General features: G+C 61.2%; 1 protein-coding gene across 2 annotated transcripts in view; it reads left to right on the top strand.

Moving 5' to 3' along the window:
- The first annotated feature begins 360 nt into the window (after positions 1-360).
- The window catches only part of RASA3 (RAS p21 protein activator 3), an 88,647-nt gene continuing 72,270 nt past the window's right edge, over positions 361-16,737 (top strand). Inside the window, exon 1 of one of the 2 annotated variants that reach the window (XM_079903422.1) lies at positions 361-655. In XM_079903422.1, the coding sequence (XP_079759548.1) occupies positions 457-655 (199 nt within the window). In that variant the 5' untranslated portion in view covers positions 361-456. Of the gene's footprint in view, positions 656-2,091; positions 2,181-16,737 lie in introns of those variants that run through there. The other variant, XM_079903423.1, reaches the window with a different exon arrangement.

Raw genomic sequence — 16,737 nt, 5'->3', positions numbered from 1 at the left:
TTCCTTTGATACCTGTAGGTCTGAGTTTCTTAAAACCCTGTGCATGTGCCCCCCTCCCAAGCCTCCCGGCCAGGTTCCACCGCCCCCGCCCGGTCCCCACCACCACCAACCCTAGCCCGGTCGCCCCCCCCCCCCCCCCCCCCTGCAAATCTCGCCCGGTCGCCCCCGCCGCCCGACTAGGTACACCGGCACTCCCGGCCGGATCCTCCCCGTGAGGCGAGACGCCCCCTCCGGGTCCCTTCGATGCCTCCTCGGAGGCCAACCCCGCCCCGCTGCGGGCCTTGGGATGTGGGCGGAGCCGTCTTGCTCCCGCCTCCTAGCCCTCAGCCAATGGGCAGTTGGGGACGCGCTGTTGGCGGAACCGTAACGCTCCCGCCCCTCTGCGGGCCTTGGACAATCGGGAACTGGGCAGGGCCGTGGGCGGGGCCTCCCCGCCCCCACCCGCGTCCTCGGCCAATGAGCGGGCGTGTGGGCGGAGCCGGAGGTGGAGGTGCAGCGGACGCGCGGGCACGGGGTAGGGCACAGAGCTCCGGGACTGCGCCGCCGCTCGGGCTCTGCTGCTCCGCGGGGCTCGGCGCGCGAATTCCGGGCAGACCCAGCATGGCGGTGGAGGAAGAGGGGCTCCGGGTTTTCCAGAGCGTGAAGATCAAGATCGGTGAGCTCCCGGGAGCTGGCGGGGGCGCTGGGGTCTTCGAGGGGGCTCGCGGCGGGCGCCCCCAGGCCCCCGACCCCTTTCCTGGGGACCAAGGCCCTGACGCCTCCTGGCCATGTGTGCTCCCCGGTTGCGGCCCCTCCCCACCCCCTGGAGATCCCCAGCCGCGGCCCCTCCCCACCACCCCGGAGGCCGCGGGCCTCGGCCCCCTCCCCATCACAGGGAGATGATGGGCCGCGGCTCCCTCCTCATCTCCAGGAGATGCCCGGCCGCTGCCCTCTCCCCACCTCCCCCAAGGACGGACTGGGCCGAGCCGGGCTGGCGGCTCCGGGGGACGCAGCTCCCTGCGCTGCCTCCACGCCACTAGCGGCCCCAGGTCCCCGGAGGTGGGGTCGCCTGCAGCAGAGGGAGGTGCGGTGCCGGTCTTGGGTCGGGTCCCCGTTGGGAGTGTGTATCTGCGTGTGCATGAGCGCGCGCGCGGGTGCTCTCCGGATGAGTGCACTTCAGGTGCCAAAAAGACCAACCCCGGGGTTCCGAGCCTCGCTGAGTGCGGTACCCAGACGCTTCCTTCGCTGGGGACGTGGAAGCTCTTTCACATTCCCCCAGGGGCGAGGGGCCGAGCGGGCGGCTCAATAGAGCCTGGGTGTGCACGCGACTGTGTAGGTGGATGTGTGGGCATGTGTGTGTTCCTGCGTGTTTGTGTGTGTGTGTGTGTGTCTGCCTGTGACTCTGTGGAACGCTCTGGCCCAGGGCTCCCTCCGGGCAGGTCGCCACAAGAGCCACCCCTCCCCCTTCCATTGAGAACTGGCTGCGGGAGCTTTTGGCCACCAGGGCCTGCCATTCAGGTCGTGTCCCCAGAGCAGTCCGCCTTTCTCACTGGACCCAGGAGCTGGGGGAGGGAAGTGCAGACTCTGGAGTGGCTGGAAGGCTGTATCAGGACTTCCTGGGTTCGGTTTTAACTTGGGAGGGTGATGTGCAAGTTTCTTCCCCCCAAAACAAGATCGGTTCCTGGAGTGACTGTTGCACGTTAATGCCGTAAATGCGCCAGCTGAGGGGACAGCTCCCCTTGGAGAGGGCTGCTGAGACCTGGTGTGTTGCCCGTCCTCGGGGCCCTTCTTGCCCACTGAATGCCTGGGTCCTCCACACTCCCATGTGAAAAAGGGGCTCCGAGAACCAAGCCAGGCGCCCAGTGACTGCTGGAGCGTCAGTTGCTGGTGACATTCGATGCTGCTTAGGAATTCCAGCTACCCCAAGTCAGCGTGTTGTTTCCCGTCTGCTTTATTTTGGTTTATGGATCATCGCTGAGACGCTGTTGATATCTGGCTCAGAAGCGCTGCAGATAGGATGTGGTCGCGCTTCACCTCGAGGAGCCTGCCTGGAGAGGGTCTCTCTTGTTCACTTGGTTGAAATCTGCTGCCACTTCTGCTGAGAGGTTCAACATGGCACTCCACCTGAAGGCACAGGGAAAGTGCCTCTCAGTGCCAGGGTCCAGTGAGCATGAGGGGGATGCCAACCCAGAGGCCTTGAGGTGCTTCCTTAATCGGGGTACAGGAAGGGGTGGGGCACGGCTGTGAGGCCTGGGCCAGGCTTCTGGGTGCAGCAGGCAGGAAGGGGTCTGGGGACTTCGGGGCTCAGGCCCTGCACGGCCAGCCTGGACTCCACTCAGGAGGGCTCTGGAATGGGGGTCTGTTAAGCAGAGTGGATTGACTTCTTGCGAGAATGGCACCGAGATCTGCTGGCCTGGCAGGGCGCCCTCACGGGAGGTTCTGGACCTCACACACGGGGGCCACGTGTGGAAGGAAGGGCTTTGAAGATGCTGCTCGGTTAGGCTTTCCCTCTTTTGTGCTTCAGTTTAAACAAGTGAGAGAAATGCCCAGCTCAGCTGAGGATTAGTGCAGCGACTGAACATCTGCTGGTCTAACTCCATGTGGGCACGGGGTATTATTAGAACCTTTGGAGCCCCGCCCCCACGTCTGGGGGCTGTGGCAGAGCGGATGAGCAGAAACGTCTGTGCGCAGTGGTCCACCTCCCTGGACGCGGCTCCAGCTCTCAGAAGCCCCTGTCTTCTCCCCTCTCCAAGGGTCTTCACCTGCAGCTCGGGGCTGCAGGAGGGAGACATCTGTGTCCCACCCTGGCTGCTGGGGCTTGCAGGGAGCAAGGGCCTGCGCACAGCACAGGCATTGGAGCAAAGAGGTGTCCTGGGCTGTGCTGCCGACTTAGAGGCGGGGCCGGCCCCAGAGGTGAGCTGTGGGGACTGGCCTGGGGCTTCATCTTGTTCCGCTGTGAGTAGACAGGGCCTGGTGGGTGGTGCCCCGAGCTCTCCGTTTCTCTCCTTAGTCCGCTGCTGTGGCCAGTCTTGACTCTGACTTGCCTGAGTGCCCCAGCCGTGAAGGTACAATGACGAGGAAGGACACCAGAGATGACCTGGAGGAGGGGCGGCTGTGCAGGAATCACAGGCATGCTCGCCTCCTTGTTCCGGGAGACCCTGGCTGGCTGGCCATTCACGCTGAGCCCTGTCTCTGGGCGGCTGGCAGCGTGCCCGTGTCTGCTGGTGGCCTGCCGGCCTGCCGGCTGGAAGACCCAGGGCAGGCGCCCCCGCCCCCCGCCCCCCTTTCATGGCCTCGTTTTTCCATTTGCGAAATGCCAGCAGTCATTGTCTGCAGCATCCGGTGGGAGCCCCTCATCCCAGAAAGAGACAGAGAGAAATTCTCCCTCCAGTTACACCCTCAGCAGTGTCACCATTCCTGTTGCTGAGGGGAAAGGCGGAACATTTTGGGGGGCTGAAGAGTTTTTAGTGGGGGGGCCTTGGCCGTTAAGTCCTTCGAAAGTCTGGAGCGTGTGGTGGTAGTACGTGGTCACTGAGAGGCTAACGCTGGGGAAAATGAGAAGAATCTCTTCCTTTTTTCCCTCTTCTCCTTCTTCCTTCCACCTTAAGTGCCAAATAAAAGGGGGGTATTTTTATTGTAACCATTTCAAGTCCTCGTCCTGAAGAGCTTGTGTCTTTCCCCACTTAAATCTCGCAGTTATTTTGGGCCGTTCTGCTGCACACTTGAAAATCTTACCCGCGGTCTATCTTTGGTAACAGCAGTATCTCATGTCACGTAAGACTGAACACACTTCCTGTGAGGCTGCTTGAGGAAGTGTGCTCCTCTGGCTTTCCATGAGTCAGGGCTTCAGCCCTGGAAGGGAAGCGACGTGAAGATTTGTAGGCGGCGACGGGTGAAGACGCCTGGCGAGAGCGCCTCTGCCCAGCAGGGTTGTTTTGGACCCAGCACTCCTGTAGGCCTTGCAACATAGCTTTACTTTCTGGTGATATTTCCCGTTTTCCTTGTTTTTAAAAGTGTCGTCTTGATAAATATGTCCAATTAAGAGCAATGTACAAAGGTATTTCTCTCAAGCTAAAAAAAGAGAAAATCCTGGCCTTGCCCTTGAGGGTGAGAAAAGCCCTCTTGGGCTGTGAGTGGGTCTCGTCGTTGTCAGGTTCGAGGGCAGCTTGGGGATGCGTGGCGAGGCCACAGGGCAGACCTTCCTTCTTGGACCCAGAGCAGCGGCCCCCCTGCTCTCCCCGGGCGCAGAGCACCCACTCCCGTCCCTTCTCATTCAGATTAGAACCCGTCACCAAGAAGGGCCAGGGCGGTCTGTGCAGCGCGAGCACGGGGGAAGCGGCGCGCCCCCACTCAGCCAGACATGGCCACGCAGCAGCTGGCTGTCGCCCGTCTGCCCCCCAAACGTCACCCCCATGGAAGCAGGCGGCCCCTCAGGTCGGGGAAGCGGGGAGCAGGCAGGGCCCCTGGGCGGCCTGGAGAAGAAGCCCCAGACCACAGGGGCTGGGAGCTCAGGGTTCCAGGGCCACGCTGCCGAGACTGTGATGTTTTTAACCCAATGTCCAATGTGGGAGGCAGTGGCGCACCAGCTCCGGGGTCTGTAAGACCCAGGCGGGGTGGTCCAGCGTATAAGTGGCAGTGGTCGCCAGCAGCCGGGCGTCACAGGCCCCGTTAGAGGACACGCTCTGTGCCCACGACGGCCGACGTCTGCGCAAGGCTGCGCGTGAGTCGGGGAGTGGGGAGCCGCGCCGGCCACGCACGGTTCTTGGTATCAGGGGCTGCGTGTTCTCCAGAGCTCTCTGATGCTAAAATTAGCCTGGATACTCTATTAACCTGGGAGCGCAGCTCGTGAGCTATTTTTGGCCCCCGAGGACCGGCGTGCAGACTGGCGCTGCCCACGGGGCCGCGAGGTCGGCCACCTGGCCGCAGCCCGCGGATCTGGGCTCCTCCGGGCAGCGGCGTGTGCTGACGTGTGAGGTGGGGAGGGTGCAGACTTAAGGGTCTGGCGTGCGCCTTCTCTCATTGCACCTAAGCTCTCACAAGCCCGCGTGGAGTCACCTGCCCAGGGTCTTGGCCTGCAGGGGGCGGGAGCTCGCCTCGCGTGCTGCCCCCTACCCGGTAATGCGCATGGACAGGAGGGGCCCCTGGTGCCCCTGAGGGGAGGGCCCGGGCCACTGGCGCCTGTGGGAGGACCGGGGCGTGCGCACACGGCCCGTAGTGCAGGTGCTGGCCGGAAGCTGGAGGGGACAGAACTCATGAAGGTGCGATTGAACAGGGCACGAGATCCAGAGGCGACCCCTCGAGCGGGGCCACCTGCAGCCCACGGAGCCCCGGGCACGCAGGGAAAAGGGTCTGCAGGTGGTGGGGCCCCGTGGATGGGTCATGGGGCTGCAAAACACCATTTGGCAGGAAACGTCTGGATTTGTTTCTCTGAAGCTAACGAGGCACTTGTGTGCGTCAACACTCACACCTTGCGGAGAGTATTTGGGAAATCAGGACATCGGAGCAGCGCGCTTTAGAAACAACCACAGGGGGAGCAGCGAAGCCCGAGAAGTGAGGTTTGCAAGTCACACTGGAAGGTGGAGGCTGCAGGTGCCCCAGCTGCTTCCGAGCGAGGAGGGTCCATGCTGGGCCCAGGCGGCTCAGGAGGGGAGGCTGGGACCTGAGACTGAGTCCCGGCCACCTTTCTCGCTAACTCTGCAACTTCAGGTTCATCGGAGCCCACTCTGCTTCAGTTTCTTCCTCTGCAATAGGGGAGAGTAAGGCCCTTTCTGTGCAGCTCAGCGAGCTCGTGTGGACACAGGCACTTGCATTGCTCCGGTCCTGATGGCAAGGTGTGACTGCTGGTACAGTTTGAAGCTTCTTGTTCTCTTAATCTTGTAACGGGTTAGAGATCAGCTCAGCAAGTCAGGAGGAGTTGGTGAGGCAGCAGTGGGGAGGGCTCGCCGGTTGTCTGTCCCCTGCACCCAGTGTCAGCATGGGGGTCTGTGTTCCAGCTGTGCCCAGTCGGTGGGACGTTCAGATAGCAAAATGGGGAGACAGAGTATTGATAAACGCCAGATGAAGGGGCAGTTACATTATGGAGCCTGGAATACTATGCAGCTTTCAGAGAAATAAGTTGGAGCCCGGCCCGGCCATGTGACAGGCAGGAAGCCCGTGGGGTGTGACTGGAAAGAAAGCAGCATGCGGAGCGTGTCTCCAAAGGTCCCGGAGAAGCGCAAGGCAACAGCTACGGGTGTGCAGGTGTGGGGGTGAGACCCACACACGTCTGTCACTTGGACCCCGGGGCTGGGGAGAGTGGAAATGGTTTAGTAGGAAGAGGGAATAAAAGGTCTGTTTGAAAAAGCAAGAATATTACTGGGATGTATAAGATAGGTCAGTAAGGAGTTTAGAAATCACAACCACTTAAAAAATGGAATGAACACGTTCTGTAGGGGACACTGAGGCCCAGAAAGATAAAATGATCTCCTAGACACACACAAGGCTCACTCGGTGCAGGAGAAGTGCAGGGCTGCCGTCAGGTCCAGGAGCGAGTGAGTAGCGGGCTGAGGGCTGGCCTGGGAGGGGACCTCGAATGGACCCAGACACGCGGGCGGCGCGGGCTGCAGCCGTGTTCAGGAAACGCTGACCCGGATGAGAGGGGATTTGAAGTCCCACCATCCACACAAATGACCCTGTGCTTCTCTTTAAGTGTGAGGCAACTTCCAAAATTAACAGTGAACACATTCGAGTTGCGGTGTAAATGCACGTTTCGTGACCCTCCTTAGAGAAAAGCGGACGAGCGTCCCGACCGCGCGTCCCAGCTCTCGCCGTGGCCCGGGACCCACGTGTCGTTTCCGCACGACGGCTCTTGGGTCAGACTCAGAGCTGCTCGTTATCGGAAGCTTCTTCGCCGGAAGTGAGGGATCGACGAGTGGACCGTGGGGCCACAGGTCGTGACCCTGGTCCTCCGAGTGTCTGCAAACACGGGTTGTGTTTCTGCATGGAGGGCAGATCCCGGGCCGGCCCGGCCCGTCCTGAGGTTTGGCCTCGCTCGTTTGCATTTTCAAACAAGCCTGCAGCCCGTGGCAGGGCCAGTCAGCATCTGGGCAAGGGCCCTGTTGGTGAGGCCACGTGTCTACGCCTGAGACCTGCCGTGGAGGCCTGGGGGAGGCTGGACCGCCCCGCTCAGGGTTTGAGCCGAACGCTGTGCCCTTCACTCCTAAGTCAGACCAGTGCCTGTTTCCCTCTTCGCATAGTTTCTCTTCCTGTTGTCTGAATAATTTCCAAAGTGTGAAGGAGTGCTCTGTCTCGGCCCCCATTGCCAACGGGATGAAATCCAGAGGCCGGCAAAGTCGCCGCGTCTCTCTCGGACTCAGGGTGACTCAGAGCCTGGAGCCTCGGTCGGCGGCCGCTTCCCCAGCCAGGCCGCCCCGTTGGTGCTCCGGACACAGCCTCGCTCTCGACTTGGCGGCCACCAGTGCTGTTGGGGCCTGCGGCAGCGCCAGGACCAGGGCCTGGTCGCCGGCCTCTCCTGGGACCGGCTCCCCCTTCGCGCCCCCCAGGGCGTCGGGAGCCCAGGAGTGGGCCTGGGCTTCTGGGTTTTCGGGACGTTTAGCCGACTAGGGGGCTGGTAACCAGCCCGCCTTTCTCTGGAGCTTTGATTTGGACTCGACAGTGGGTCCCGTCGGGTGTGACCCGTGTGTGGAGTCAGGCCTGTCTCTCCTTCCTGTGACGCCCCTTGGCCCTCCCAGGAGCCCCCGTGGCCAGCCCCCCGTGGTTGAGGGCAGCTACACGTGCCCCTGGATCTTCTCTGGGGCTTTGTCTTGTGTGGTTTTTCCTCTGAGGAAAAAGTTGTCGTTTTCCTTTTTTGCTCTGTGGGACTGGTCTGATTTTGTGCACTCTGTCCGTTTCCACGATGCCGGATCCATCGTTGCCCGCGGAGCCCTGGACACGCCGGGGAGCAGCAGGTGCCCCTGCAGAACGTGGTCTTGTCAGAGTCTGGCAACGACTCTGTGCCTTGTGCAGGCACATGTCTTAACTGCCCCCCACCCCCCCGAGGCCCAGAGAAGCCAGGTCACTTTCCCGAAGTCACACAGCAGGAGAGGTTGTGACTGTCTCAGTTGTCCTGTAATGAACTCGAAATTACCAAGGCCCAGGCACTCCTCCTGTGGTCAGTGAGGAACGGCCTTCTTGGGTGTGTTATCAAGTCACTTCCTCAGTAGACAGCTCACTTCCCACCAAGGCCTCTCCTTCCCTGAGAATCTTTGAACGAGCATTTCTGGGAGAGTCTCAGGAGAGTGACACCTGCGCCTGAACGTGTGGTCCTGAGAGGCCAGGACACCCGGGGCTCAGGGCCTGCTGACCACCTCCCAGCTGAGTGTCTTGAGCTGCTGGACACCTGAGCAATTTCACCCGAGACCATGCTTTCCACAGGGGGCCAGCCTCCGAGTGGACAGACTGCAGGCTGCCCTGGGGGCGGGAGCAGCCCTGTTTCTTCCTGACGCTGCCGTCTGGCTTCTGACCATCTCTTCCTCCTGCTGGGGTGGGACCCAGGCCCAGAGGTTGCCTTACACAGGAAAAGCCCCCGGGCCAGGCAGGCAACAGCGGGGAGGGGTGAAGTGGGGCAGTTAAACTCCAGCCGGAGGTGGTTCAGCCCCAGGCCCGGAGCCTCTGGGCCTTTGCTTGTTCAGCCCCAGGCCCGGAGCCTCTGGGCCTTTGCTTGTTTGGACCCAGCCGACTGGGGACTTCCCAGAGCCGGGCTCAGATGGTGGTACAGAGCTGCTTGCAGAGATCCTGGAACCCGAGCTGGTTCCAGAAATCCCATCGGTGTGCAGATCCCAGGGGGCCTGGCCGAGTGCCTTGTTGCAGAGGTCTGCAGTGGGCTGCTGTGCCGGGACTGCTTTTCCCATGGCCTTTGGGGTGAGCGCGGGCTGGGGAATTCCAGATTGTTCTGGGCTGCGGCTTGGCGAGCTCACCCTTCTCAGGGGGCCCTGCTGGCCCGTCCTGGGGCTGACGGCCACAAGCAGTTTTTAGCTTAGGATCTGACGACTGGGTGTTTTATCTACTTTTTTTATCTACTAGGAGTGAGTTTCAAGGGCAGAAGACACCGTGTATGCGATGTTCCCATGGAGGGCACACCCCACCCGTGTGTGGTGTGTCCAGGACCTTCTGGAGGAGCGAGGTGTCCCTGGGCTCCCCTGAGAAAGGCCTGCACCCCACGAGGCAGAGCGTTCAGTTGAGGGAGGGGTGGTTCGCCCTGACCTTCTCACGGGGGCGCCTCACGTCCTAGTACGGGTGTGCGCGCACACGCGCACACACGCCCCCGGCCTGTCTCGGGGCAGAGGTGCGTGGTGTCGTGTCACCGCGCGGTGATGGCGGGGGAGGCCGGGAGGCCCACGGCGGCTCCTGCTGGCTCTTTCCCGTTGGCGGGACCCGTGGTGCCAGGGAACCAGCCTCGTCTGCGCAGCAAGGCGCGCGGAGTTTAGAAGAGCTTCCTGTGTCTCAGGCATTCTTGCTGTCCTCTCTTCTGCCCGTCGTGGCGGAGGCTGCAGAGTCACGTGGCCGCGTGGGCCCGACCCGGGGGTCTGGGGGTGTGCGTTGGGCGGCACCTGCCGTCTGAGAGCCCTGAGGGCGGCTTGGCCGGGTCCCCGCCCCGCCCTGGGGCCTCGCTGCTGGGACGCCTGCCTTTGCGCTTTCTGTGACTCCAGCGTCTTTTCTGCACTTTTTGATTCTTTAATATTTTGTACGTGCATCAGACACCTTTCACATTTTAGGCCCACAGCCGGGTTTTTCCTGTAGCTTCTTTTCCTGTGCGTTTCTGGCCCGTTCTCTCTCCTGGCTGCGCTCAGGTGGGAGCCCCCAGACTTTGAGAAGCTCCGAGGACCCCGGGCAGGGCGGGGCTGCCTGGGATGGAGCGAGAGGACGTGAAGGTGAACAGGGAAGTACTGCAAACGGGGGTGCATGAGCCATAGTGGGTGGGGGCTGCCGGGGGGCCTCCTCGCCCCCCGAGGTGTGAGGCTCTTGTTTCCTGCCCGGCTGTACGGGTGAGAGAGCCCAGCTCCCTGGAAGTGGGCGCCCTGCCTGGTGGGACCCGAGCCGCCCGAGCCAGGTGGGCTGCAGATGCCCCATGGTCCCCTGGCTCTCCTGGCCGTGCTCCCGGAGACCTTGTAGCTCCTGGGCGATGCTTCCAGGGGCGTTGGGAGGGGAAGGGCAGAGGACCCTGTGCTTCCTGAGCCCCAGCTGGCCCCGTCCATCTGGAGTCCGTGGCGTTCCTTTCTCTGTTCATCATTTCCTGCTCCACTCAGCTCCGCCTCCGTATTTGGAGAAAGGATTTCTCAGCGTTTGGACCCGAGGATGTGTTTGTGCACATCCTGGCCAGAAGGAAGGGTCTCGGGGACAGAAAACCCCTGGTCGCTACGGTGTTGCTCAGTCTCCTGACTTTCTGTTTATTGGTTTTGCGGAGGGTGTTCTGGCCTTCTCTTCGAGGGCCTTTCCCTCGCTGCCGGTGTCCTTCCCGGACGGGCAGGCTGTCCAGTCAGGAGGGCAGAGCCTGGGTCCTGAACGAGACGCTTCCACCTCTTTTTCGCCCACACAGGATTCACTATAGTTAGTAGCAATGTAGTTCTAATTGTTACTAGACCTTCTCCTGCCTCTCCCCAGCCCAGCCCGCTTCCCTATCAGTATCTGTGTGAGGACCCACCAGTTTGGTGAATAATATAAGAGTGTTGGGTTTTCTTTTTCTTTTTTTTTTTTTTTTTTGTGGTACGCGGGCCTCTCACCGCTGTGGCCTCTCCCATTGTGGAGCACAGGCTCCGGACGCGCAGGCTCAGCGGCCATGGCTCACGGGCCCAGCCGCTCCGCGGCATGTGGGATCCTCCCGGCCCGGGGCACGAACCCGCGTCACCTGCATCGGCAGGCGGACTCTCAACCACTGCGCCACCAGGGAAGCCCCGAGTGTTGGGTTTTCTTTAGCAGGAATTTCTGTGGCCGGAAGGAGCTGGCTGGGGGGCAGTGGGTGTTGGCCCCCAGCACACAGATCTCTTCAGCCCTTCACGTGCAGGAGGCCAGCCCAGGTTTCCTGTCACCGGGGCCTGAAAGCGGTGGAGGCACCCTTTTCGACAGAATATTTCCGACGAGTGTGGGAGGGCTCCGTGCATCTGACCTGGGATGTGTTGGGGGCGTGTACACACGTGTTGATTTTGTGTATCGGGGCCCGTGGAGGCCAGTGTAAGGGCCACCCTGAGGCAGCGGCAGGAACTCTGAGCCTGACCTAACGTGTGAATCACAAAGACCGTTTGGGAAAAGCTAGTTTCCAAAAGCTCTCCTCCTTGCAAAAAGTGCTCCGGCGTCGTCTGGGGGGCGATTCTGCCTCGCATGGGCTGACCTTTAGGTGAGTCGGCCCGGGGGTGGGGTGGGGGGTGACCTTTGCCTCCCTGGTTGTCCCACGGCAGTTGGACGCCACCTGCAGATGCTGCACGTGGGCCCGTGGGGCCATAAATTGGGCATTTCACAGGATGCATGGGAAACGTTGGCCTTGCCTTCCAAGACTACAGATCAAAGGATAAATAAGACAAACCGTCAACATAGTCACGCTTTTATGGGAATAATAATAACTGAGATTTTCAGGTCTTGGGGAGGCGCTAAGGAAGACTGGAAGGGGTCTCCCTGCGCTCTTCCTGTTCTCCCAGGAACGGGAACCTATGCGTGCAGACGTGCGCACGCACACACTCTGCACACGGTGTATTTTCCAAACCTGGAGAGTTCTTAGAAGTAATAGAAACTGTATGTGCAGAATTAATTTCTGAATATGTAAAGTGACCCCCATCGAACAAGGGCAGCACTTACTCTTATCATTAAAACTAAACTAAACATTAACTTACCGTTTTCTACTCTAAGGCTTAGTCTGTCCCAAGGTGTACCTGCGCCCTGGTTAACAGCTCTGGGGAGGGGACGCCTCTACAGCGGCCCCTTGATGGTCACTGCTTCCCGCTTTTAGTAGCAGATGACAATAGTCTGTCTTGTTATGAAGGTGTCTTGGGGTCCTTGAAACGTGCCGTCTTCCTTGGAAAGCAGAGGCCGGGAGGGTGGCGGACAGGACACTGTACGTCTGTTTTAGTGTGTCTGAATTTCTGGGTCGCAAACCACCTTAGGTAAAGCAGGGCCCTGGGCAGGGCGGGCCTGCTCCGGGGACCTGGCCGCCCCCTTGGGCCAGGCTCTTGGGCTGTGCCCCAGCTCGCGGTTTGGTCCTCTGTCTCTTCCTTTTCAGGGTTTTTGTAACCTGTGGGGTCCCTGTAGAGAAGGTGCAGAGCAGGGCACAGAGGAGGAGCACCACTGAGAAGTGAGGGCGCAGCAGGCCCCCTTCTGCAAGGTCCCCCTGGCCCCGGGGAGCTTGCTGGGCTCTGCCCCCGAGGAGCAGAGCGGAAAACAGCAGGACGGCCCGTGGGTTCTCTAAGATGCGCTTGTTCCTGGGTGACCAGTGAGCGTAGTTCCTGCCTTGAGAGCAGACGTCCTGCGGGGGGGACAGTCTCCCCATCGGGCTCCGAAAGACCCGTCCTGAGCTCCCTGCCGCGGCGGAAGGCGTCTCCACTTTCCTCCAGTGCCCCGGTTCTAGCCAGGGAACCGCCCCCCGGGGACAGGTGGCCCTGCTCTGGGACTTGTTGTTTGTCACGCTGGGGGTGGGGAGTGCGGACCTAGTGGGCGGAACACCCCCCCCACCCCCCCGCAGCTCAGTGCCTGACTGTGCCACGGGGCGTGCCCGGGAGAGGGGGCTGTGCGGGCGGCATCGGACCCCGGTGAGACCCGCGCGTGTGTCCTCTGCTCTCTGCCTCTCCTCAGGAGCGTGCGGGCAGGGAGCAGCTAGACCCCATGCTCGCCTCGGGGAGAGACGCCTGCGGTGTGGACCCACCACACTGCCTGACGGTTTAGGGCGTGGACGGGCCGGCAGGACCCTGGGGCAGCGGCACAGTGGCCAGTCCGCTGGCGACCTCCCGCTCTGCAGCTAGCTTGTGGCAAGTCGCTTAACCTCTCTGTGCCTTAGTTTTAGTGGTTGTAAAGTGAGGATACTGATAGCTGCTTTGCAGGGCTGTTAGAGGGCTGAGTGCAACTGTCGCCGTCCTGCCAGCTCTCACTTCACGCTGGAGGCGAGTGAGCCTCAGAGGGTCTGGACCTGCTCGGGTCGCCAGGTTGGGTCCGTGAGCCGAAGCTGCTTTCACGAGCGGTGGGAAGCAGGACCGCGCCGCGGACTCCCGGGGAGGATGTGTCTGTGCGGAAGGGCTGGGCTGGGAGGGCGTGGGCTTGTGTGGCCGCCCCTGGGGTCTGGCGGCACCCTCCCTGGCCGTGCGGTCTGAGCTGCGCTACCCGACCCCACGAGGGGACCCCGGGATGGTACCAGCTCCGCCGCGGGCTGCTTCCGAGCCCGAGTTCTCTTCGGAGTGTCGGTGCTCCTCTGGGCAGCCGCCGATGACTTAAAGGTGAAGGGTTAACCAAGAAGCATGATCTCGCATCCGGGTGTGGCTTTGCGGGAGCAGGGACCTGTAGCCGCGTAATTAGGGGCTGTGTTCCCCGAGAGAGGCAGGGAGGGGGGGCGGCAGGTGCTTCTGGCTCCCGGGCTAGCACAGAGCACTTAGCCCGGCTAAAAAGCTCGCACAGGGCTGCATGGGTCTGGGAAGAAACGGGAAGAGCAGTCCCCCTTTAGATACTGTGGGCGTCAGGGGACAGTTGCTTATCTACCATGTTTTGAATGCTGTAACTGTTTTCTGGATCATTCTGTGCTTTTATCTCTATGGCGCAATGCTTTATGGCAGGAGGTGCGTATTAATGAATCAGTTGACTATTTTGTAAATCTAGGGTGCTGTCTTATGATGTCTTTGTAGCCCCCAAACACAGGCGCCACGGGCAGGACTTGCACAGGTGGGTAGGGACAGCTGCCCTGACCGCCCTGTGCTAACCTCGCGCGGGAGATGCTTGGGGAAACTGCTCAGCCTGTCACAGTGGGACAAGGGTGTAAATATTTACCCACCTCTGTGGGCTGGGAATACTGCACTGTCGCCGTGCCCCCCTGCAGCGGTGACCTCTCCATGGCCGGGGGTGCTCTCAGCACGCAGACATTAGCCAGGGGTGGTGGTGGGGGGAGAATCTAGCTCCCGTGTCCCCTGCTCGGGTGACGTGGATCATTTCACCAGTGATTTAGAGAGTCTGCTTCTCCCCACACATGGAAATGAGGCCGCTGAGAAACCAACACCAAACAAGTTTGGAGGATGTGTTTAACCCACTCTCAGGCTCGTCCAAAAAACTTGTCCCAATTTTATTAATGGATAAGAGTGAACAAAGGTTCGGGACTTCCCTGGTGGTCCAGTGGTAAAGAATCCGCCTTCCAATGCAGGGGACGCGGGTTCGATCTCTGGTCAGGGAACTAAGATCCCACATGTCGAGGGCAACTAAGCCCGCGAGCCACAACTACTGAGCTCCCACGCCCGACTAGAGAGCCTTCGAGCCGCAAACTACAGAGCCCATGCGCTCTGGAGCCCGCGCCACAGCTGCAGGCCCACACGCTGCGGTGAAGAGCCCGTATGCCACAACGAAAGATCCCGCATGCCTCCACAAAGGTCCTGCGTGCCGCGACTAAGACCCAACACAGCCAAAAAAAAAAAAAAAAGAGTAAACAAAGGTTCGTGAAGAAAGCCACGTTGCTTTTATAAGTAAAATCATACACATAATAATGTTCCACTCATTTTGGCCCATGCACCGTAAAGACCAGCCGAGAATAAGGCATTTTTAAAGGCAGGATGAGGTGCTGGCCCTTTGGCAGCGTGAGCAGTGTTGTGGCTGGTCCCTGAGGGCCCCAGAGCAGGGATGCGCCCACTTCCACGCCCCTCCGCAGGTTAACTGTCCTCCTCACCCCCTTACAAGTGCGAGGCCGACATGACCCAGAGTCCTTTCTGAGATAGACTTGGACTCGAGTCTAATAAAGGAAACCCCAGGAAGTCCAGAATACACAGTAGCACGTGACAAGGGAAGTTCACTTTTAAGCTCTGCAGATAAATGCGGTTTGGCCTCCTCACATCACGGCAAAGGGCAGGGGCGCCGGGGCCCTCGGCGTAAACTGGGGTAAATTAAGGAAGCGTGTGCGAGCTAACAGGTCTCAGTCCTGAGTTCGGGTAACGAAGGCTACCGGACTGGTTTCCTTACTCGCACGTTTCTCTCCTTCTTAGAAGTTTGCTGAAAGCAATGGTGGTTATTCCCCGTGGGGTGACGGGGATCCGCACAGCCTTTTCACATATGTTTCTTTGATGTTCCTTTTGTTTGTTCGGAGGTGGCAGGAACGCCCCGAGCCACAGCTGCTGGTTAGGGTGTGGTGTGCAGGGGGCGGGGCCTGTCCTGGGGGAGACTCTCGGGACCAGAGGCCTGACGATGAATAAGCTCGATGAAGAGGCTGCCAGGCCCACCTGGACGTGGGAGAGGACAGGACCCTCCCCCTCCTGAGTTTCTCCCCCTCGACCCGCTGAGGGCTCTCCCTGGGGGGTCCTCTGGGGCGGGGCCTGGTGGTGTTGCTTAAGCATCCCACGCGAAGGGGGTCCGAGGGCCCAGGTCCAAGGTCTGCTCCCTTACAGCTGAGCTGGGCACCCGCGTGCTTCCTGCGTTGTCATCCTGCACTGTCATCGGCAAGGCTGCGCTTGGCCCTGGGCCCGGCTTTCCCGGCGGGCGGGGAAATCCTCCCTGCCCTGCGGCCAGGTTCCGGCTCCCACGGGGGCCAGTGGCTTTGGCAGCTCCGGAAGGACGCCCCCCCCCCACCCCGCGTCTGCAGGAGAGGGTGGGACCCCACGGTCTGATCTGCTTTGGCTTCTGCTGCTTCCACTAAAATCCACCCCCTCTCCCGTTCTTTGGAATTAGACGGAGGGTGGAACCTGTCAGCGGGACAGGTTTAGGATGGTTGCGTTCTGTGCGTGGTGACCCCGGCCACAGCTCGGGGGCGCACAGCCCCCGGAAGCGCCGGTTTCGCTCAGGTTGCACCAGGGAGGCCCCGATCGCCGGCCGGGCACGGAGACTCCACACGCTCTGCTCTTACTTCTGAGCTGCTCTGAGCAGCTCGTGTGGCTAGAGACTGTTCTGGAAGGCGATTGTCACAAATGTACTTGGAGCACCGAGGCTTTTCACGGTGCTGTTGAGAGGCTGGCCCTGCGTGCGAGCATGGGGTGTGGGACCTGGTGCTTCTTCCCTGGAGCCGCCAGCCCCCTGGAACTTTCTCTCTGCTCGTTGGTGGCATCAGCAGTGTTCCGTTCTGTAGTTCTACCTGGTTCACCTGGAGCAGCCCTGAGTGGCGGCGGTGCTGGTCCCACGTCCTCTGGGCTGCCACGCCGGCAGCTTGCAGGCCCAGGTCAGGGTCTCAGCGCCGTCCTGCGTGCCGACCGGTCTCCACGGGCCCCAGACAGGCGTGAACCAGGGCTCAGCTTCTTAGTTTCCAGAGCAGTGTGTCCCTGTGCAGTGAGGTGCATGCGGGCTGATGACCGAGTGGGTGGAGGCATCCCCCAACCCATAGGAGACGCCCACGGGGCCGGGGCCTACCTCTGTGTCCCCCTGACGCCCACAGGCAGTCAGGCAGCTGTGCCCAGGCGGCCCTAGAGAGCTCTAGGACAACAGCAGTGCCGGGTCCCCCCCAGGACCTGCTTCCGGGGGCTGGGCCAGGCGCCGTCCACTTCCAGAGCCCAGGGTTGGAGACAGAGAACAAGGGGAGTGCAGCGAGGGGCGGGGGCGGGGGGCGGGGGGCTCCTGCTGCGTTGCCCT

The sequence above is a fragment of the Stenella coeruleoalba genome (genome assembly GCF_951394435.1).
Source record: "Stenella coeruleoalba genome assembly, chromosome: 18".
NCBI classification, from domain to species: Eukaryota; Metazoa; Chordata; class Mammalia; order Artiodactyla; family Delphinidae; genus Stenella; species Stenella coeruleoalba.
The sequence above is the reverse complement of the archived record's forward strand: the minus strand, read 5'-3'. Positions and strand labels throughout refer to the sequence as shown.